The 23,466-nt window shown below is 37.1% G+C and overlaps 2 protein-coding genes across 6 annotated transcripts; one reads left to right on the forward strand and one right to left on the reverse strand.

Annotated features, from left to right (window-relative positions):
• The first annotated feature begins 1,028 nt into the window (after positions 1 to 1,028).
• Positions 1,029 to 8,128, forward strand: LOC129268091 (Rieske domain-containing protein-like). The gene is made up of 3 exons (XM_054905675.2): positions 1,029 to 1,734; positions 3,891 to 4,070; positions 4,649 to 8,128. The coding sequence occupies exons 1-3, from the start codon at positions 1,581 to 1,583 to the stop codon at positions 4,879 to 4,881; spliced, it is 567 nt and encodes a 188-aa protein (XP_054761650.2). The 5' UTR covers positions 1,029 to 1,580; the 3' UTR covers positions 4,882 to 8,128.
• Positions 8,129 to 9,418: 1,290 nt separating this feature from the next.
• Positions 9,419 to 22,706, reverse strand: LOC129268541 (patatin-like phospholipase domain-containing protein 4). 5 transcript variants are annotated; one of them, XM_064104973.1, is made up of 7 exons: positions 22,374 to 22,706; positions 20,067 to 20,134; positions 18,837 to 19,045; positions 17,716 to 17,835; positions 16,199 to 16,429; positions 10,507 to 10,572; positions 9,419 to 10,173 (listed from the first exon to the last, which is right to left on the reverse strand). In XM_064104973.1, exons 3-7 carry the CDS (start codon positions 19,023 to 19,025, stop codon positions 9,829 to 9,831), a joined length of 951 nt encoding a protein of 316 aa, XP_063961043.1. In that variant the 5' UTR covers positions 19,026 to 19,045; positions 20,067 to 20,134; positions 22,374 to 22,706; the 3' UTR covers positions 9,419 to 9,828. The 5 variants fall into 5 exon arrangements, with proteins under 5 accessions (XP_063961043.1, XP_063961042.1, XP_063961041.1 ...); XM_064104972.1 differs by lacking the exon at positions 22,374 to 22,706 and adding an exon at positions 20,418 to 20,591; XM_064104971.1 differs by lacking the exon at positions 20,067 to 20,134 and having other exon boundaries at positions 22,374 to 22,704.
• Positions 22,707 to 23,466: the final 760 nt, after the last annotated feature.

Genomic DNA, 23,466 nt, shown 5'->3' on the forward strand with positions numbered 1-23,466 from the left:
AATGATTTAAATTCAAATTAAATTTAAATCTTTCGAGATTTAAAAAAGGAATCTGAAGGATTCAATTAAATCCGGAATTCGATTGGTCCCTAACTACAGTCCATGTGGACTAATTTTAAATCCCTGTAATTTAGAGTGTACTTTAGTTCGCATTAGTTCTCATTGTTTATACCTTCTAATTCTTTATGCATTATTCCGATTGATATTGTACTTTAAATTTGACTATGTACGTATTGTTACTTTGATTTTGTTGTGCTTTGTGAACGGAAAATGAATAAATCAAATCAAATCAATAAAGATTGCGCGTATTCTAACGGTACATTGATCTCTTGGATTAAAATACATGCAGTTTGCGTGCCCATGCAGCATGCACTTTAATTAAACGGGTGGCCAATAAAATCTGCCGGTATGCGGACCAGTAGCGTACCGTGACTCGGAGGAGACAAAGCATTGGGGGGGGGGGGGGCAAAGCATTGTTCACAGACAATGCACTGCCCCCCCAATGCTTTGTCTCCTGCGGTTCACGGTACGCTACTGATGCGGACGCCTTGATCTTCACGTCGATCCTCCATGAAATATTATGTATCCCCGAGTACAGCAACTACCGTTCAATAGCTGAGACCATGTAACAATTAGACTTATTCCATCGAAGGGATACAAAAATAATAATAATGCCCTGGTATATTAAGGATCGACGGTACATCAGGCGGCTTATATACGCTATAAAACCCGGATCCACTATTCTAAAACACAGAGCCTACTATACTTCAATCAAACTAAGCCCAAATTAATCCTATACCAATTATTGGTTAAATCTCGACAGACTGCATGGTTACCAATAATCAATGGCAAAATTTGTTGTTTAGATTGTTTAGCCAGTAACTTGGGCGGTACGCATCATAGTCAGGCGGCTTATGCGGTATGAAACAACGGATCTCTATTCTAATACAAAGACATAAAGGCCTAACTACACCCCCCCCCCCCCATAAAGCCTACCAGTACAATAACGGTCTGCTTTAAATGGGACAGACCTTTTTCAATTTCCTCACAGTTTGTTCTGTTCAACATTGTTATGCCAGTTACTATATATAATATTACATGCTCGCAGGAAATTTGGTCATACATCCCCGGATACATCCTCATTCTCAGACGTTTGGTTTTTCTTTTCGAGTATTCTAATTTCTATATGAGTCAGGCCGGTGGTGGAGAGAGAGAGACGAGGTGGAGGCCAGTGTTATGGGCATGTTGTTTAATTTTGTGATTTCATCGTAGCGATATTTTACAATTGATAGATTCACTTACAAATTCAACTTTTCTTTTCTAAAGGTAGACCAGCAATCAAGTGAAAATAATTGTAAGACTTATGATTGAATTTGGGACTAAAACTTGACATGCAAATGATAGCATTACAAGTTTATATGAAACTTGAACTTGAAGATCTATTTTGAAGAATCGAGCTGCATCCAAAGGCAAGCGTCGAGTTGCTAACATCGTTGTCTTGTTAACAGCCGTTTCATTGGATTCGCAACAGTCATTTCGTGTTATACGAACGAGCGTGAGGCCGAGGAGCTGAGAAAAAAATGCCTGGATCATCGAGTTTATCACCTCAGCAGCGGTTTCGTGAGAATTTGATCAAACTTGGCACTCAGTCTCATGTGGATGCAGAAAAACACAATTTCATGTGCGAAAACGACGGTAGATTATACTTTCGTGTGGACTCCGTGAAATTCGAAGGTATGTTGTAAAAAAAAATCATTTAAACTTGGAGTATTATCAACCGGTTTTGTGGAGTCATTGATAAAGCGTTGGCATTACATTAGTTTGCCAAATTTTTTGGCTTGTTACGTTTTTAATGTTGTACCATGTGTTGACTTTTGTGTTTGTAGACGTGAATCGTCTTAAGTTTAACAAGTTTGTTTTGTTAGTCAAAATCTGCGCTTCAAATTTGCATGATTAAGCTTTGGCTCATCATGCCATGGTATTCGGGGAATTGTGACAGCATGTTGCATTTCATATAGTATTAGTAACTTAAAAGTAGACCTGTGGTTTAGGCTATAGGCCTATTTAATTATTCAGCTCAGCCTTTTTATTTATTTTTACTTAACTGCTTTCTTGTTAATGTTATTGTTAAAGTTAAACAATCATGGCTTCATGCATGCTAACTAGAAAAAAAGCCTTAATTAGTTCCCACTGGCATGGCACTGGCACTGATTGATTGCAATCGCAAACGCAAACGCCAGAACATGATTAGGCCTAATTAAAAATAAATCAACAACCAAGGCCCAGGGCAAGGGCAGGCAAATTCAGTCAGCACATTGATTGCTGTTGTCACTTTAGTTTGAGATTCCACTTTTATTTCCATTATAATTATGATTAGCCATGCCCTTGGCATAGGGAATTTTAAGTTGAGTATTTTTGTAGATGCAGGTCTACGAGGCCTAATCTAATGCTTTAAATTCAAACTTCACTGACATTTTGAAATTATGAGAAAACGCACTTTCATAGTCATCAAATGTTAGATCTGGCCTTGCTACAGGTAGAGGCCAGTAAATTAATGTCAAATATGCTCCTAGCTGAAAAAAAGGTTTGTTTCTTCAAAAGATCTGCATATTAAATTACTCTCTCTACCTGATTTTTTTCACTTTGGAAATTATGGAAGTAGAATTCAAGAGGCTAAGAACATATCATGAATAAATATATATATATATATATATATATTGGATTTTATTGTAATAAAAACTATCAAAATACAATCACAAGCAGTCAAAGACTGAAATGTGTGAATGTTTACATGTACAAATAGAAAAATAACAAAATATAAAGTAAACATTACAACTTATTATAAATAAATATTTAAATACAATACAAATTCGTACAGATGAAAAAGAAATGTATCATAAGTAAATACCAAAGGCCATAACATAATTACCCCGGTACTACAAAGTGTCACCAATGAAGAATAGGGGGAGTGAAAGATTAGGAGGAGAGAGGAGAGGAAAAGGATGAGAAAAGGGAAAGAAATAGGGATAAGACAAAAGAAAAGGGAAAGCAAGAGGTGGAAAGGAGAAAGACAAGAATAAGAGGCAACCTTAAGAATAAAAGAATTGTTGAGAGTCACTAAAGCTGCAGAGATTTGCCCAAATATTTTTACATTTTTATCCGATCATGCAATGTTTTGAAATTTATTTTATTGAAGGAAAGAGGAAGTTCACCCTGACATGAAAATAGTCTTAATAAAAAGCAGGGGGACTATAAAGATATGGTACAACATCCATGATCTGGATGGTTGATGTGCAAATGCCTGGTGTGGCTATGCCTGGTGTGGCTATCCCGTACATTTATGATGGGATCAAGGATAATAAAACAGAGTTGCACAAATTCAAAACTTGAAGAAGTGAGATTTTCTTAATTTTTTGGAAGATATTCTTTAAAATGCACTAATAAACATAAGTTTTCTGTATTTAATGAAATACTGGTAACTTTATTATCAAAGTGAAATTCCCTTGGCCCTTTCATCACGTGTGCAGTGAATAATTTCAGTCATAAGAGAAAAGCCCAAATCTGAAGATCTACAGTCCTATGGAAAGATCTACAGTCCCATGGATAGATCTACCGTCCTATTGAAAGATCTACAGTCCCATGGAAAGATCTACAGTCCCATGGATAGATCTACAGTCCCATGGAAAGATCTACCGTCCTATGGAAAGATCTACACAAAAGCATTTGTGAAGCAGTCTTAAGAAAATGTGGATTGAATTGTGATGCAATACCAGGAAAATGATTCCCTGCTTATGTGATCAGTATCAGGAGATAATCAACTGCTAGTATCAAGTGAAAATCTTTTTTTTTTAAATTAAAACTCCTTTATTCACCCTCCCTTCACTCCTCAGACCTCTACGATTGGTCCAACCCAGATCACAAATGGAGGAGTCATCGGGTTAGCGGTCGTCAGTTGAGACGATCAAACAGCATGCCGACGGGGAGTCTGGTGGAGCTCAACGAGGAGGGCATCGCACTCTTCCGCTTCAAGAATCTGCTCTTTGCCATCAAGGAAAAGTGCCCACATTTAGGTGAGAAAGCGAACATTTTTTCTTGCAGATATCAGACTTCACCATTTTGATTGATTCTGATGTGTACATATTCTGAGCTATGCTTTTGATATGACCTTACCTATTTTTCTTATTTTTCTTAATAACTTTTAGTACAAACTGTAATGGGAAATGCTGTTCATTTCTTTATCAGGGGCCTCGGAAACTGTGTACAAAAAATGACCATCTGATTGTGATTTTTTGCATGGTCAGCCCCCCACATTCAAAACCGTTCTGCAGCCCCTGCTTAGCTTGTATGTAGAATAAAAATCCTCCCCACTTTTCTGATTTAAAGGTTAGGATATGAACTACTATACCTGCATTAAATTTTTTCATTTAAAAATAAAATCTTTTTAATTTAGAGTTAATTTTAATCATCAGAATACCATGTATGATCTTTTGAACGTTTTTAATGACCTGTTTGATTGAGAGCTAATTATCAGAATACCAATCTAAAAAATGTTCTTGATGTTCTTTTTTTTTTGATTTAACCATTTTATCATGATCATGATCTAAATTTTGAACATGAAGTTCTGTTTATCTTTAATTCTTTTCTACAGGAGGACCCCTTCACATGGGTGATATCGAGGTCTTACCGGACATGTCCATCTGTGTGAAGTGTCCCTGGCATAAATGGCGCATTGATCTGACCTCCGGAGAGGTCAAATCACCCAAAGGTCGCACAGAGGTCAGCTCGGTGACCTTTCCTACCAAGATCGATGAGAACGGGACCATCTTCATCGGGTTCCAGAACTTCAGCGGGAAATATTTCTCAGGTGATGCTGACTTTTAAAAGCCATGCCATGCAGCATCTTCTCAGCTAAGTTTGTAATCAATTTTTCCCCTTTTTTCACTTTTGATTAGAACAAAACTGACCTCAAAATGTTCATTATATGGTCAGATATCTGGGAATAGTTTCCACCACAAAGGTTGTTAACATTGTTTTAGATTTTCAACCTTGATATGTCTCTGGTATTGTCCAGCAATCGGGGAAAACCTTGGAAGTTATATTGCAGAAAAATATAGATAAGTACCAAGGAATTTCATGCAATTTTCAACTATGTTTCATCAAATGATATTTCATAAGTTCAAGTCACTGTATGGATAACATTAATGAATCAAAATGTTGAACTCTTTGGCTAAACAATCAATCATACCTGCCCTGTTAAACCACTTATCTTGCCAGATTAGAAATGTTAATATGTCAGAGAGTTATTAAGCATTCTGTTTTAGTGTCTTTTTAACCCCCTACCATTATTTTTAATAGATTTGCAAAGTTTTACTGAATTTGCATCAATGTCTTGTAAAGAAGAGTTTTTTTCCTGGTAGCTTCAAGCTTTTAAAGACTAATTAAAATCAAACTTTTATCCTTTTTATCTTTGTAAAGTTTGTGAATAATAATAGAGAGTATTTTGTAGTGTTTTTATCAGAATTCAACAAACTCTTTCCTTGTTAAATACATGCTATTCATAGCATTTTCACTATTCATGTCTATTCATATGTGTAGTGATACTGTTTTAAACTTGTTGACACAATCAAATACTTCCAATTGAAAGTGTTATCAGTTTAACTTCTTCTTTTTTAGAATTTCACAAGAAGTTCACATTTTAAGATTCTAAATTATTCCAAGAATTTTTTAAATTTTAGAATACCTATGGGTAGTGACAAGGTAGTGTTATAATTATAATTCAAGTTGAAAATTTATGACATTTTTCAGAATTCTCTAAAAGCTTTCTGAAAGTCTTTATTTAACCTCTTTCAAAAATTTCCATCCAAGAAGCTTACATTGTGCAATGACATAGAATTATCCACTAAGGCTCGTATTCTGAAGTCGGGTTTAATTTAAACTCTGGTTTTAAGTTGTGGTTTAACTATGAAAAGCCAGTTGTTACATACATCTCTAACAGTAGAGGTTCAATGTATCAGCTCATTTGACTCCTAAAACATTATCAACTGCCTGGGAAGAATAAGTTGTCGTCACCATTAAAGAATTAGTAAAGAGCACAGTAAACACGAGAAGCATTCACTGTAAACAAAATTTTGAAACGTTTGGCTTCCCATAATTTTAGCACAGAGTTAGACCATGGTCTAAGTTAAACCTGACTTCAGAATACAGGCCCCAATGTTTATACTACCAGTATATTTTCAGTTTTTAATTAACTTCAGTCTGTCAATGAGTGTAATAACTCAAATTACCAGTATCGTTTCTTCATTTTTTGCATAGATTTATATGAAAGTATGTCTCCTAAATGTGGGTTTCTAAACAGGTAAAATTATATTCATCATGTCATCAGGTAGCATATACAATGCCCCAAATCAATTTTTTTTATTAACTTTTAAGGAAAACTGATTGTTTTCATATACAGGGTGTAGATAACTCATTAAACTTCTTATTATACCATTTCCATGTTCTTTTCCCCCCTTCATTTTCATAATAATTCTCCCGTTGCGACCACAACATTAATTGCATTCGTTCAGATTTTAGCCCACATATAATTAGGATTTTACGTGTAATGATCATGTTCAAGTATGAAATTATTTCATAAAGATGATAATCTTATATTGAAAAATGGTATATATTTACACATATATATTTTTCACTAGTTTCCCATGTATGCTGCAAATATGCCATGTATCATCGGGTTCAGTATCATAAATCTATTTTTACAGGGACTTAAAACATACCCATTGTACTTCCCACCTTGGTATACATGTATTTTTACATTCTAACTAATATTGTAAATAAACATAGAGTTATTGTACATAATATTGTATTATTTTGTAAATATGTATACTATGTTAAGATATGCATATTTTCTTTTGTATTATATTTTTTTGTCTTTTCAGGCATTTTTTTTTACTTGTGAAATATTTTATATTTCCTAACTAAACATTTCATCAAAATCTGACAAGGAAGATGCAAGTTATGACATGTTAAAGTTTTGCATTATATCCATGAAACGATATGCATGCCTCCATGAATATGCAATCATTAGGGAACAGATTATGTCACCCCCCCCCCCCACTTATTCTTTTGTATTTTATTGTTTGAATTTTTAAAAATTATTATTTCCTCCAAGAGTGTAAAAATCCATGAACGCATTGCTGAAACCTATTTGGTTACAAGGGATACATGTTGTAAGTATGAAATGATTATGATTTCATGTACATCTAATACAATAGGAAAAGGTAAAGTGGGGATTTGACCTCGTCATCTACCTACTGCTTACTTTTAATGGCACACTGCAAAAACTATAGTGTTGATTAACACCAGCCCGGAATCTATATATGTCCACACCAGAGAAGTGTTAAACAACACCTGATAGGTGTTTATACAACACCAATTAGTATTAAAACAGCATCGGTTTGATTCCAAACTGGTGTTGTTTCAATACTTCTCTGGTGTGGACATATAGATTCCGGGCTGGTGTTAAATCAACACCGGAGTTTTTGCAATGCATGCATTGGGTTTTTCCCAAAAATTATTGCTAATCGTTAAAAATTCAAAACAATTTTATCAGATTTGTATTAATTTTCCAACTATTTGATCATTGAACTTTGCTCTATATTACTTTCAGCATAAAGTACCACTACCATTTTAAACCAGGATTAGGCATGTTAGAGTTATATGCCATTTAGAATTGAACCAAGGATAAATAAACTAACGTTTACTGTTCATATCTTTCTAAACTGTAAATTGCCTTTGGTAATTTTCTTATTCATAAACTTTGGAGGAGTAATCCAAATATGATATTTATGAAAGGAACGTTTAACCAACACTGTAAAACTTTATTTTGAATGAAAACTTGTTAGAATATCAAATGGATAGTTTAAAAGAAATCATAGACCTATGTGCTCAGAGAGTTTTAAATTACTTTATGCAAATATGATCTGTGTTTTATGCTTTGTACCTTGAACATGCATATTGAACACGCATATCATTATATCTCTTTATGTGTAAAAGCTTTTGAAAGAATGCATTGCAGTGCATGTCTGAACGGGACCAAATCATATTGAAATTAAAAGGTATATTTCACTTATATATTTGACTGTACTTTTTATATGTTGTGCAATGACGTATTATTATCTTAACGAACGTGAACATGAACATCGATCAAAGATCTGTCACCTGTTCTGATTTTAAATTTTCAAAATGGCAAAAGAAAATCGGGAGGTCCTGATTTCTGAAATTTCATGTGAGAAAAAATATATGGGAAAACCCCATAGACCCATTCATGCTCCCAAGTTCTCAATACAGGTACATCTAAAAAAAAATCGTCCTTTTCGAGATAAAGTTGCTAAAATACACGAATGTCATGGGTAACTGCCTTCTTGAACAGCCCCTGGCCTCCGCTGGGGGCTTAATCGCCCCCTGGGTCTCGTTGCATAAAAGTAATTCTATTATGGTAACTTTGACATCCAATGGTAGCTACCATGGTCACAATGCTCATCAGCCAATCAAATCAAGGATTACATGAAAGATACCATTGGATGACAAAGTTACCGTAATAGTAACTTTTATGCAACAGGGCCCTGGACGTACCCCGGCTATTGATTGTTCAGATCTTGCATTTCTAAATGTTAGCAGGTATGCGATCATGTCAATTGGTAGAACATGGAAGCGTTTCATGAAAACTGATTTTTCACCGACTAGCTTGCTCTCAGTTGCAAGCATTTACAGTAGCTTATAATAATAGTCAGTGAAAATCACCATTTTGTTTCATGAAATGCTTACCATGCATAATATATTTATTGAACAATGTGCAAGTTCATTCTTGTTAATTTTTTCATATATACGCCAATACCGCAGTAATACTTTGCATATTAGGAAGCTTTTTCTAAAAGTCCCTTTCATGATTTATACCCCCCCCCCCCACCACCATCCCCGCCCAGTTGCTTGACTGAACCCTCTGTTCAGCTCAGCGCTTCAGTAAAAATCCCCTGCCACCCTTCCCTCTAATTTCATTCTCTACACCCCCACCCCTCCCTCTCTCCCATTTTTTCTTTCCGTTCTCCCTCTTGTTCTACCTCTTGCGAAGCACTCCAAACATAACTTTCAGTTCTCTCCCCCCATCTCCCTTTTTTCATGAAGCATATAATTAGTGATTTTCACCGAGGAAACTTTTTTCATGAAATGCTCCGTCTCTCGTTCTACCTCTTGTCATACAAGTCATATCCGACCCCCTCCCTCTTCCCCTCTCTCGTGTTTTCTTTAATATCCCTCTTCCTTTTGGCATCCTCTCACTGTCGCTCCCTCCCGTATCTTTGGAAACAAAACTCCCAGAAAATTGCCGGGGAAAATTGAAAAAAATACACTTTTTGAAACAATATTTAAAGACCGAAAAACAGAGTCTATAATCGAAGAGAGTCTTGAATCTATAATCAAAATTTGTCGCCACCAATGGCGTAATTATGAGCAAAAAAAATCACGCAAGTGGTCTGAATTGAGTTGAATTGAAAGAATAAAAACCAAGTAAGCAACACCTTTCAACAAAATTGGATGTAAGATAAAGAAACTGCAATACGAGAATGATGGCCATCCCAACTTTATGATTAGAATCATTCGAAGGCTCGGAGATGTCTCTCAATCAAAATTCGCGTCGAAGACAAATCTCTTTGGCTCCTTGTAACATTTCACATAAAGTGTCAGTCCAAAAACGGTGAGAATAATAAATGCATAAGTTTCTTATTGCTTTTGCCAGTGTCTTCACTATAAACGAGAGCAATGCAAATTTATTGTTCAGTACATTGGAGATCTTTGGGGATAGCTATTGGAGCCAGATTCGTACATTTCAAACTTTTTAAGGAACTCCGTCGCATCGGAAACTCCGTCCCAAAATGTCTTTTCCAGGTCCTCCCTTCGAGGGGGGTAAAGACCCTCGCCCAATCGGAACATGTGCCATGGTTTGAATACGTAATTGTCCCTGCTGACGTCACGAAGACCGAGCGTGAGGTTGTCTTTAGGTCGGCTCAGTCCTGCATTCTTATTGGGTGCGATGGCTATCACGTGACCGGTGGGCGGGAACCTGCTGTCGGCTGCGTCTTTGGGCGTGTCATCAGGGAGCGCGCTAACGTCGATGTAATGCTAGAGACAATAGTGTAAAAAGCAACAAAAAATGTTTTTAATTGAAAAACAATCATGTCAAATCACAATACATGTATATACAGAGCAAAAATTTGTTTCAATAATAATAATGAAATTCCAGCCTGAAAATAAATTAGTTAGATTAAAAATCTTAAAACAACAACTTCAATAACATTCTTCTAGGGATTTTCGCAAATCCTTCATTGAAAATTTTCTCTCTATTCTTGTTTTCTACATCTTTTTTTCTATTATATTTATAATACAACAAATTGGCAGTTATATTATAATTGTTGTTTTCATTTATAGAGAATTGGTCGTGGCTCTCTCACATACCTTTTCCATAACCATCGGTGCACTTGCTGTGGTCGTTGAGGGGTAGTATATAGCAGCTACTAATACCTGGAAAGATTGAACATAACATTACTGTGAGGGTTTATGGTGTGTGTGTAATTGAGTTTTGTCAGACGTGTATCAATCAGATATGATTATTTACGTCTGGGTCCGACCTTTAACGTCACCATCCGAAAGACGTGACCAGGGCTCGAACCTCTGCATCAATTTGTAACTTCCCCGCATAGCTTGGATTACAGGCGCACGCCACAGCGCCCAGATGGTTGGTATAGCTATAACCTTAAAAGATTGAACATATAATATTGCTGTGATGGTTGATGGGTAGTATATACACAGCAAACACTGGTGTTAATCGTTGTACATAGAGGACCACACCAGTTATTTTACACCGGTGTTAAATTGACAGTGTTAATTTAACACCTATCTGTATCATTACAACACCTTTCGTTGTTACATTAACACTCTTTGGTCTTATGTTCAATCTCTAGGGTGTAATTTTTAACACCTCAGAGTGTGGTCCTCTATTAACACCAACTGGTGTAAGTTTTAACACCACAGTTTTTACAGTATAGCAGTTACTGTAAAGATTGAACATAACATTACTCTGGTGGTTGATTGGTAGTATAACAATTTTAATAAAACCTCTAAAGATTGAGAAGTATAAACTGAAAGTAAGTTTCCTCAAAAAAGGAATAAAACTTACTCGGTCAGAGTATTCCTACACCAATTGATTTTTTTCATGTTTGAATAAAATTATTCATTTGGGTGCTGTTAAAGCCTGAATGCAGACAATATTGGCCCATTTCTTAATCGCTGAGGGTGATTTTTTTTTTCTCTTTCCTTTTTTTTAAAGATAAGTTATTAGTCCGGGTTATAATTGAGCAAGGTGCCACACGGAAAAGGAGAAATTTTCATATAGTGCTTCTAGACCTGTTTTTCACGCTGAATATGAATATATGAGGTAACCAGGCTGTATCCTGAAAATTAACCCGTGAGGGCGCTTTTTTTCAAAATGGCCGCCAAATTTTCAGAACATTTGAATTTTCGTACATAGATTTTGACATAAACATTCCATTGCCACAGAATTAGTGTCATATGAAAGACAAATAAATTTCCTACAATTTGGTACCATTTATAGGGGATAAGTAGGTTATTTGGCTGAGATTTTAAGTAGAAAACTGCATTTTTTGTCATTTTTTTCCAAAAATTGAAAATTTTGCAAATACATGATTTTACATATTTCTAAGAAAAATGAATCAATTACCTTGAAATGTTCCAGAAAACTTTATTGATATACTATTATCATATGGATGAAATTCCAACTCTGTATCATTCTTTTTAGCAAATTTATAAGGTATCAAACTTGAATACTTCAATTTCAGATATGTCGCTTTTTGTATGCATTTCCATAGACTAATACGTATAACATGTATAATATGTATAATGTATAGTTACAAATTAAAGGCAATTATCTCTGCTCGTTAATCACTTGGATAGTTAAAAGTAGGCTTTTCTCTATCAGCTACATGAAACAAAATGTTGGCACATCAAGGCCTAACACTCTCATGGGGTGGGGGTGTCGAAGCCCCCCCCCCCCCCCTTGGCTATATCATGTTGTTGTATATTGCCTATTTGTTGGAAAAAAATCACTGTTTTTTTGGAGCACCCATTGAGGCAAAAGGCATTTCTGCTATACAATACAGCCACTTTAATTACTTTCAAACCACTTGGAGAGGAAAAGAGTAGGCTTTGTTCTACCACCCACATCAAAAGAAGTGGCACGTACATCGTAGCCAACCGCTCTCGGGGGGGGGGGCTGGGGATGTCACCCCTCCCCCTTTTGCTAATTGCCAATTTATTTGAAAATTCACCATTTTGGACCCAACATTGAGGTAAAAAAGTGTTTGTGCTTTATAGTATTTTATTGCTTTGAGAGAGTAGAATTAGTTCTACCAGCTACATAAATAAGCGCTAGCACATCGAACCCTAGCCCTCCCAGGGGCTGTCAAAGTCACCCCCTCCTCTATATCATGTATATTGCCTACTTATAGAAAATTTCACCATTTTGGATCACCCATTGAGGCATAAGGGCGTTTCTATATCATACAGCCAATTTTATTTTCTTGCAATTACTTGGAGAGAAAAGCTTAGACTTTGCTCTATCAGCTACATATTATTAAGAAGCGCTGGCACATCGAAACCTATCCCACTAAGGGGCTGTCTAAGTCAACCCCTCCCCCTCTATATCATGTATATTGCCTATTTATTGGAAATTACACCATTTTGAATCGCCCATTGAGGCAAAAGTGCGTTTCTACTATATAGTACAGCCAATTTCATTTTCTTGCAATGACTTGGAGAGGAAAGAGTAGGCTTTGCTCTATCAGCTACATATAAACAGGTGCTGGCAAAGAAAAGCCTACCCCCTCCGGGAAGCTGTTGAAACCACCCCATCCCTTTTGCATTATAGCATAATTATTGAAAAATTCACAATTTTGAAGCCCCCATTTACGCAAAAAAGGGGTTTCTGATATATAGTTATGCCACTTTTACTGCCTTGAAACCACTTAGGGAGGAAAGAATGGGTTTTGTTTTATCAGCCACATAAAGAAGTGCAGGCAAATAAAAGCATACCCCCTCCGGGAGGCTGTTGAAATCACCCCATCCCTTTTGCATTATTGCCTATTTATTGGAAAATTCACCATTTTGGAGCCCCCATTTAGGCAAAAAGGCGTCCCTGATATATAGTTCTGCCACTTTTACTGCCTTGAAACCACTTAGGGAGGAAAGAATAGGTTTTGCTTGATCAGCCTCATATAAAGAAGTGCAGGCAAATAAAAGCCTACTTCCTTCAGGGCCGGGACTGTCGAAATTACCCCCCCCCCCCTTGAAATTCACCATTTTGGAGCCCGCATTGGGGCAAAAAGGCGTTTCTGATATATAGTTCTGCCACTTTTAATGCCTTGAAACCACTTAGGGAGGAAAGAATAGGTTTTGCTTTATCAGCCACATATAAAGGTGCAGGCAAATAAAAGCCTACCCCCTCCAGGAGGCTGTCGAAATCACCCATCCCTTTTGCATTGCCTATTTATTGAAAAAGTTTAGTGAAAAACTTTGGAGCCCCCATTGAGGCAGAAAGTCATTTCTGATTATGTTTCTGCCGTTTTTCACCCTTGAAAATATTTGGAGAGAAAAAGAATAGGCTTTGCTTTAACAGCTACACATAAAGACATGCTCGCAAAAAAGGCCTATCCCCATCAGAGGGCTGTTGAATTCACCCCACCCCTATTTCATTATTTCTTATTTATTGGAAAATTGACCATTTTTGAGCCCCCATTTAGGCAAAAAGGCGGTTCTAATATACAGTTCTGCCACTATTACCGCCTTAAAACTACTTGGAGAGGAAAGAGTAGGCTTTCCTCTAACAGGTACATATAAAGAAGTGGCTCTACTATATACCAGAAACACGTTTTTTGCCTCAATGGGGGCTCCAAAATGGCGAGTTTTCCAATGAATTGGCAAAAATCGTAAAAAAGGTGGGGTAAAATCATGAAAAAGGTGAGGTAACATCTACATGTATCGTCCCCTGAAGTGTGTCAGGCTTCGATATGGCAGCAATTCGTTATATATATCTGAAAGAGGGGAACCTACTCTTTCCTCTCCAAGGGTTTCAAGAAAGAGAAATTGGGTGTTTTATACAGCAGAAGTGCATATCGCCTCAATGGGGGCTCAAAAATTGTGAATTTTCAAATAATTAGGCAATAATGCAAGAGGGGTGGGGTGATTTGACAGCCGCCCAGATGGGTAAGCTTCAATGTGCCAGCACTTTTTTACAGAGCAAAGCATATTCTTTCCTCCTTAATTGGTTTCAAGGCAGTAAAAGTGGCAGAACTATATATCAGTGATGCCTCTTTACCTCAATGGGGGCTCAAAAATTGGGAATTTCCAATAAATAGGCAATAACGCAAGGGGGTGAGGGGGCTGATTTCGACAGCCCCCGGAAGGGGTAGGCTTTTATTTGCCAGCACAAAATTATGCAGCTGATTGAGCAAAGCCTATTCTTTCCTCTCTAAATAGTTTCAAGGCAATAAAAGTGGCAGAACTATATATCAGAGACACCTTTTTGCTTCAGTGGGGGCTCCAAAATGGTGACTTTTCAACAAATAGCCAAATACCGAAAATTAGTGGGGTAACTTTTAAAGCCGCCTGAAGGATATATGCTTCGATTTGCCAACACTTATGTAGCTGATAGAGCAAAGCCTACTCTTTCTTCTCAAAGTCATTGCAAGAAAATAAAATTGGCTGTATACTATATAGTAGGAACGCGCTTTTGCCTCAATGGGTGATCTAAAGTGGTGAAATATCCAATAAATCGGCAATATACTTGATATAGAGGGGGGGGGGGTGACTTAGACAGCCCCTGAGAGGGCTAGGGTTCGATGTACCAGTGCTTATTTATATGTAGCTGGTAGAACAAACTATACTCTTTCCTAAGTGGTTTCAAATCAATAAAATGGGGTGTACAACAAAGCACAAACGCTCTTTGGCCTCAATGTTGGGTCAAAAATTGTGAATTTTCAAATAAATCTGCAATATTAAGCAAAAGCCCCCCCCCCCCCCGAGAGGGGTAGGCTTCGATGTTCCACTTCTTTGGATGTAGCTGGTAGAACAAAGCCTACTCTTTCCTATCCAAGTGGTTTCAAAGCAATCAAAGTGGTTGTACTGTATAGTAGAAATGCCTGTTTTTGCTTCAATGGGTGCTCCAAAAAACAGTGATTTTTTTTCAACAAATAGGCAATATACAACAACATGATATAGCCAAGGGGGGGGGGGGCTTCGACACTCCCACCCCATGAGAGTGTTAGGCCTTGATGTGCCAACATTTTGTTTTATGTAGCTGATAGAGAAAAGCCTACTTTTAACTATCCAAGTGATTAACGAGCAGAGATAATTGCATTTAATTTGTAACTATACATTATACATATTATACATGTTATACGTATTAGTTTATGAAAATGCATACAAAAAGCGACATTTCTGAAATTGAAGTATTCAAGTTTGATACCTTATAAATTTGCTAAGAAGAATGATACAGAGTTGGAATTTCATCCACATAATAATAGTATATTAATAAAGTTTTTTGGAACATTTCAAGATAATTGATTCATTTTTCTTAGAATTATGTAAAATCATGTATTTGCAAAATTTTCAATTTTTGGAAAAAAATGACAAAAAATGCAGTTTTCTACTTAAAATCTCAGCCAAATGACCTACTTATCCCCTATAAATGGTACCAAATTGTAGGAAATTTATTTGTCTTTCATATGACACTAATTCTGTGGCAATGGAATGTTTATGTCAAAATCTATGTACGAAAATTCAAATGTTCTGAAAATTTGGCGGCCATTTTGAAAAAAAGCGCCCTCACGGGTTAATTTTCAGGATACAGCCTGGTTACCTCATATATTCATATTCAGCGTAAAAAACTGGTTTAGAAGCACTATATGAAAATTTCTCCTTTTCCGTGTGGCACCTTGCTCAATTATAACCCGGACTATATAGCAATAGGACATTTTCCACTTTTTTTTTTTTTTTTTGGGGGGGGGGGTATTTTCCTGTTTCATCATTTACATAAATAATGCATGTAAATATTTTTAAATACATACTATTATACCTCTATGAGAGCATGCTTAGAAGGATACGCTGACACAACTTGCTTTTCACCAAAGAGATATGCCTTCCCGTCGACCATCACGATATCCGTCTTCGCGGGGGGTTTCAGCGGCTGGAGCTCCTCCTCCAAAGTTTGTGGCCTTCTGCGCATGTGCGCGGGGATGTCTTCCGTTGTAACAAGTTCCTGCAGTTGGACGTGGAGCCTATTTGAACACGTGATGTGACAGTTATTCTGTTGAGTGAAATGAACAATTATTAAATTAATAATTATTATAATCTTTATCCAATATTCGAATCAAAGTCGTTCATTCTGCAGCTGCCATTCAATCATGAAAATATTGTAATTGTTTAGATCAAACATGAAAAGGCTAGATATAGTTTTACAGGTCAAACTTTAAAGGGCCCTTTTTTCATCAGGTTATCCACGATTTCGCGATAACAAATAGCATCATACCTTACAATTTTAAGATTTCATGGTGTATCCATGAGCCTCAATTATATTTGGCGCCTTTTTAATTTTAGATTGTAGTTAATGATTCTATTTTTATGAAAAGAGCTCAGATATTGTTGATCAGATAAATGTAAAAACTAGTGTGTTAAATCTGGAGGGTGTGGAGCGTTGTGTCCCAGTGGACTATTCTCCGGACTTTGAAACAGAGGGTCGTGGGTTCAAATCCCAGCCATGGCGTAGTTTCCTTCAGCAAGAAGTTTAACCCATGTGAGGTGAACGGGTACCTGGTGGGTGTTTCATAAAGCTGTTCGTAAGTTAAGAGCGACTTTAAGAACAACTGGTGATCCTTTCTTGTGGTAAATGGCATATTCATTGGCGATGGTTAAGCGAGTAAGAAAGGTTCACCAGTCGTTCTTAAAGTCACTCTTAACTTACGAACAGCTTTATGAAACGGCCCCCAGGTGGGTGTTTCATAAAGCTGTTCGTAAGATAGAAAGACTTTAAGAACGACTGGTGATCCTTTCTTTTGGTAAATGGTATACACCATAGACGATGGTTTAGCGCGTAAGAAAGGATCACCAGTCGTTCTTAAAGTCGCTCTTAACTTACGAACAGCTTTACGAAACGGCCCCTGGTAGGAAGTATTCATTGAAATGCACTGAGCGCTGAAAGGCTGCTTGAGCTTCAGCCGGGGTAATAATATCCAAGTCCTTTGGAAGCGCATAGAGACGTTATTCATAATGTGTTATGCGCTATACAAGAACTGTCTATTATAATTATTATCTGACACCCGTTTGTGTCCCTAATAGAGGACCACACCCTGAGGTGTTACAATTCAACGACTTAGAGATTGAACATAACACCAAACAGTGTAAAAGTTACAAACAAAGGTGTTGTAATAACACCCATTGGTGTTGAGCTAACACCGCAAATTTCGGAGTTGAAAGACAGGTGTGTATAATTGTGATGCATCCTTCGAAAAAATTCTAGGGGTAAATACACTGAGTCGACACCCCGATTCCAGAAAATTTACATATTCACCAAATGTTAAACCCGTATGGACATACCTTTAAGAGAGCTTCAAGAATATGACGTACTTCCTGTGTGAAGTCAAACCCAGGGGTCAAAGCGCCTTGAGGAAGACTATGTATCTTTGTTGACAGGGCGAGGATGGCATCAAAATAATCCTGTATTATTATGTGAATAAGGTGCAAATAAAATGTCAAGTATGAGAAGGGATACCATAATTTTTAGTCAAAACTTTCTTAGCGTTTTTCGGGGGGGGGGGGCGGCGGAGTGTAATATGACCATAACGTGCTATCCATATTGCCTATCTACTAATGTTCTTCGATATAAATGCTGAAAGATAAAAGATGAAAAAGAGCAATATATAAAATTTGTTACTCAGGGGTAGAGTTCCTTGCCGGAGATCGAACCCTGGACCTTCATAGTGAGGCGCCTTAGACCACACGGTTTCGTCCTCTTTTATAATTACGATAACATAAAGTGGCACTGGTCGGGCTCTTACATTGTTCCAAGTACTACAAATCTGATAACATGATAAACCCATAAATAAAGCATAATCATTGCACTTTTTAGTTATACTTTATATATCATGTATATTGTTTAAAGTTCACCAACTATGAAGGAGAGTGAAATGAATCAATCAAGAATTAAATTTGACAGACCGTCGGAATTGAAATGAAAATTGAAAATCCAATATTGAAAAGTGAAATCCAATTATGAGAATTGACAGTTCTCAATGTATGAAAGCTGAAGATTAAAATTGAAAGTGACATTGAAAATGATATAACAATATGTTAAAACGAAATTTAAAATGAAAATTAAAATTGTTATATGAAATGAAATTGGAAGACATTAAAATTCCAAGTCAAAATTACAATGGAATTGAATGGAAACTTTTAAACTGAATTGGTGAAAGTAAAATCGAAATCAACATTGAAATAAAATTTGAATTGAAAGTTTATATCGAAATTGAATGTTTATATTGAAATTGAAATAGAAAATGGAATCGAAATTGAATTTGAAATAAAAATGAAAATAAAATGGAAATTGAACAATTGAAATTGAATCTGAAATAAAAATAAAAATCGAAATTGAATTTTAAAGGAAAATGAAATTGAAATTACAAGTTGGTCGAAACTCGAATCTGATCAATAAAGCTTACCCGCAAACATTCAGGGGCTGACATCATAAGCGCTGCCGTCAGTCCCCCTGAGGAGATGCCCCAATAAGACTCTACATTCTGTAACAATCTCTTGCCGTGGTCAAGGAGGCACATGGCACACCCCAAATCGTACACTCCTAGGAATGAATTTCCCGAGAAGCTGATCCGATACGGGCCACGCCCTTCCATCTCAACGTGGGGGAATCTATCTGCAATAAACACAAAGGAAGAATTAAGAAGGCCTTTGTCATAATACGATAAAAGCTGGATCCTTAAATAAATCAGTACTATAAAGAGGGCGAGTAAATCGTCATCAGTATCACCATCATAATCACCACCATCCTCTTCCTCGCCACCAAAATTATGTCAACACCATTTACACCCTCGGCTCTCATCATCGTCATCACCATCATCATCATCACCACCACCACCAGCATAATCATCATCATCACCACCACCAGCATAATCACCATCATCACCATCACTAGCATTATCACCATCATCATCATCATAATTATCACCAGCATCAGCATAATCATCATCATCATCACCATCACTAGCATTATCACCATCATCATCATTATAATTATCACCATCATCATCGTCATCATCATCATCACCAGCATCATCATCATCATCATCACCACCACCAGCATAATCACCATCATCACTAGCATTATCATCATCACCAGCATCATCATCATCACCACCACCAGCATAATCATCATCACCATCACTAGCATTATCACCATCATCATCACCATCATCACCATCACTAGCATTATCACCATCATCATCATCATCATCACCACCACCAGCATAATCACCATCATCATCATCACTAGCATTATCACCAGCATCATCATTATCGTCATCATCACCAGCACCATAAATTCGTTGTCCGTATGGTCTCTTGGTGAAGTCGGCTCGTTTCATTTTTGTTTTCTTCCATTCGCTTCGATTCATCAATTGAAAATGAAATTGAAATTGAAACTCCTTCCACCTTCCTTTTCCTTTCCATCCTGCGTGATGTGATCCATTCAGCTCTTTCTGTCTTTTTTTTCTATTATCCCGCCCTGTATTCTAAAGCCAATCGAATCAGATCAGTCTGCCTTTTCAAGACATCAATGATTTGATTTTTCATAATCTTAGATGTTCAAATTATCTCGAACATTCTGACTATGCCTCTAGGCCTGTAATCATTTTTAGTCAACTAATAAAAATGTATACCTTTTCCCTTTCAATGAGCAGCCGTAGAAGTGTATCTTGTAATGTCGAAGCGTTAAGGTCTGTAGTTCCTGGAAAATGAATATGATTTTTTTTTTTAGTCAACCAAGTCAATTAAGAATAGGATCCAGATTTAAAAAGTAAAAGTCTCTTCAAAAGTCGAGAATAAGATCCAGATCCAAAAATTTGCGAGTCCCTTCAGAATCTGTAAGCCTATACCTTCATATTCATGCTCTGAAATCTAGTTCTGCTAGGAGATTGGGTTTAAAGCTAGGCCTAGCTACACACCAACGAAACCAACGCCGGTGGTATAACATTGGAAATACCGATACAACATTTAGTTTTCGCAATTACCACGGATCCTTATACAACGAAACAATTCCTTTGAAAATGCAGGTCAAATCATAATGGAGAGCTAAGAGGCTTTGTCGAAAGTTGGTTGACGAGGAACAGCAGCGTAGTGTCTTGGCTCTGGACAACGACGACATATTTGCAATTGTTCGTCTGGTGCAAATCTTCGGATGATCTGCTATCCAAGAGCGAAAGCGAAAACTCCCTATCGGTGTGACTGTGGAAAACATTGACTTGCGTCAAATTCATACTCCAGTCTCATCGAATGAAACCGACTCCAGACCGATCAAAGCTATTATGTTATTACCAATGACATACCATCGGTCGGTTTGGAGTCGGTTTCATTGATGTGACTTTGCATCGGATGACTCCTCCATTAAATTGATTTTATCACACCTGCGATACCCCCAAACTACAGATATTCTATTGATTTCAAATAGTGGTCAGGTGTCTCTGCCATTGTTATGCTGAGCAGATGAATATGTGTGATACTTGAGGACACGAGTGCATTGTCTTGTCAAGTATATTTCTTGGTTTAGCGTGAATAGGCCACCAGACACAAAACATTGAACCCCAGACACAGTCAAACCGCAGACATAATATACAAAAGGATAATGTCCGCTTGTGATAATATACCCCCTGGAAAGAACACACTGTTGCATAGTGTTCACAGTGTGTTCATAGTGTATTCACAGTATGTTCATAGTGTGTTCTTGCTTTCACAGTGTTCATAGTGTGTTTACATTGTGTTCTTGCTTTCACACTGTGTTCACAGTATGTTCGTAGTGTGTTCACACTGTGTTCATGCTTTCATGTGTGTACTTCCTACAGAGAAGTACACACTGTCACAATATTGTGTTCACAGTATGTTCATAGTGTGTTACTGTGTTCACACTGTGGACTTCATGAAGATGTGATACACACACTTAAATATAACAGTGTAAAGAAGATCTACACTGTATGTAAACCTCGACAGCGTGGGAGTGTTCATGGTGTGTTCACAGCATGCTTACCTGTGAAGACAGCAATATCACATTATGGACACCTCTACAATGTGAGCAATGTGATCACACGGTGGAATTTATTCACACTGTGTGAACATTATGAACATGTCCATTCTAGCAGAAAACTTTTGCATTTTGTCCATCTGTTGATATTTCGCGAAGTCGCAATGTTATTTCCTTTCACAATCATGTCCAGAAGTTACAAAGCGTGAAACAGCAGGTATTTACCATCGATTCGTTCGAATTCAGTAAAATTAAATACTGGACTATTAAATTAGAAGAGTACCGATATCATTAAAAATCCCCAGGCCGGCTTCATGCTATTGCGGAAACTTCATTTGATTTGTCCATTTAGGGGTCACTATCAAAGTAGCCATACTAATCATACTTTCATTTTCATCTATTATTTCAATCATCACTTTGCTATAATTTCCGAGAAAACATTTATAATAATAATATAGGGTATTTATATTGCGCACATATCCACCTTGTTAGGTGCTCAAGGCGCTCCTATATTACCCGGCTAAGCTAGGCGTTCATAGCGCACACAGCTTTTTAAGGAATTACTTCCTACCGGTACCCATTTACCTCACCTGGGTTGAGTGCAGCACACTGTGGATCAGTTTCTTGCTGAAGGAAATTACGCCATGGCTGGGATTCGAACCCACGACCCTCTGTTTCAAAGTCCGAAGACTAATCCACTGGGCCACAACGCTCCACCTGATCATCTCCATATCTTTTTTTTGCATAAACTCTTTTACATACTGATATTAAATGGAATTGAAATTAATTTAAAAAATAATGAACTGGATTCATTCACAGATGCACACGCTTAATAGAACCATGACATCCATGCCGGAACATATAAAGCTAGTTTTTCCCATTGAGATATTATTCTCTGTGTAATGTCAGGTCATATTCATGATAATGTGAATCTCTACTACACAATACTTACCGATCAGAGACTATATCCCGTTCAGAAATAATAATATACCAACGCGTGGTGATCACCAAGGCAACGGCAAGCCGACAAGCTGCATGCAGACGACAGGACTGAAACTCTCTCCAGTGATATATAATTCTGAATGGTCTTCTGCTCGTCAAATAATGTTACGTTTATAATTATGAGAAATCTTTATCCACAAAGGTGCGAGGTATAATTTCTTCCAAAACAGCTCAGAAATTAAGAAAAACTCATACATGCACCGATCAAAATATATCTGATAATTGTGATTAGATATACAGTGCGGGACGGTGTCATCAATTCGAGCTGTATCAATAATTGTGTTCGGTATGGTACCTGTTATTTGTGAAAGGATTATTGAGTGAGTGCGCTGAGATTGAAAAAGGTGAGAGGCCAGTTTGGGGAGTCGGGAGTGAAGACGGGGGGGGGGGGGTCGCATATATCCATGATTGACGGGGCTATTAAGATTAAAGGGCAATGCCAGGCCAATTATTATAAGTTTCCTTTTCCGCGAATTTCCACGAGATATCTTGCAAGCAGGGGTCTTGTCCCTAAACGAGACTGCATAAAAATAAAGATGTTATTTTTAAATCATAAACTTATTTTCCCCCAACCAAACGTTTACATCCAACCTTATGATGACTGCATTTAGGTCGTTTACTTTTCTTGCATCCGTTTTCATAAGAAAAGCTCAAAATGAAACAAGATTAGGCCTACCTGTAAAATCTATGACTCATTAATTCATGACAGATATAAATATATGGCTCACTTTCTTCGTTCTTTCGAAAAAAAAAACACCGTATCACCCCTCCCCCACCACCGGTCCCTTAAAAAGAAAATCAGGTAATTATAATTGCCCGCCCACAATCCCTATAATAGGTCTATTAACATTTGGGGAACCTGTACCCTCCCCCCTCCTTCCTACCCCTTCCAAGAGCCCGAAATATACTCACAGTACAGTTTTAAAAAAGCATATCCACGCAGGCTTTACACCAGCTATAGCTCTGAAAGGGGACGGCAAACTACAATACTTTCCAACAATAACATGGTATAAGAACTTTTCAACAAAAATATGCGGAGATTT

The sequence above is a fragment of the Lytechinus pictus genome, chromosome 9 (assembly GCF_037042905.1).
Source record: "Lytechinus pictus isolate F3 Inbred chromosome 9, Lp3.0, whole genome shotgun sequence".
NCBI classification, from domain to species: Eukaryota; Metazoa; Echinodermata; class Echinoidea; order Temnopleuroida; family Toxopneustidae; genus Lytechinus; species Lytechinus pictus.

Bases quoted from the DNA above. Each gene is read 5' to 3' on its own strand.
- LOC129268541 (XM_064104973.1), bottom strand. From the start codon at position 19,025: ATGGAAGGGCGTGGCCCGTATCGGATCAGCTTCTCGGGAAATTCATTC. The intron at 16,430-17,715 runs GTATGTCCATAC...TTCACTCAACAG, and splicing joins TTCTTGAAGCTCTCTTAAAG to AATAACTGTCACATCACGTG. The intron at 10,573-16,198 runs GTATAATAGTAT...CAATCTTTCCAG, and splicing joins CTAAGCATGCTCTCATAGAG to GTATTAGTAGCTGCTATATA.
- LOC129268091 (XM_054905675.2), top strand. From the start codon at position 1,581: ATGCCTGGATCATCGAGTTTATCACCTCAGCAGCGGTTTCGTGAGAAT. The intron at 1,735-3,890 runs GTATGTTGTAAA...TTCACTCCTCAG, and splicing joins GGACTCCGTGAAATTCGAAG to ACCTCTACGATTGGTCCAAC. The intron at 4,071-4,648 runs GTGAGAAAGCGA...TCTTTTCTACAG, and splicing joins GGAAAAGTGCCCACATTTAG to GAGGACCCCTTCACATGGGT.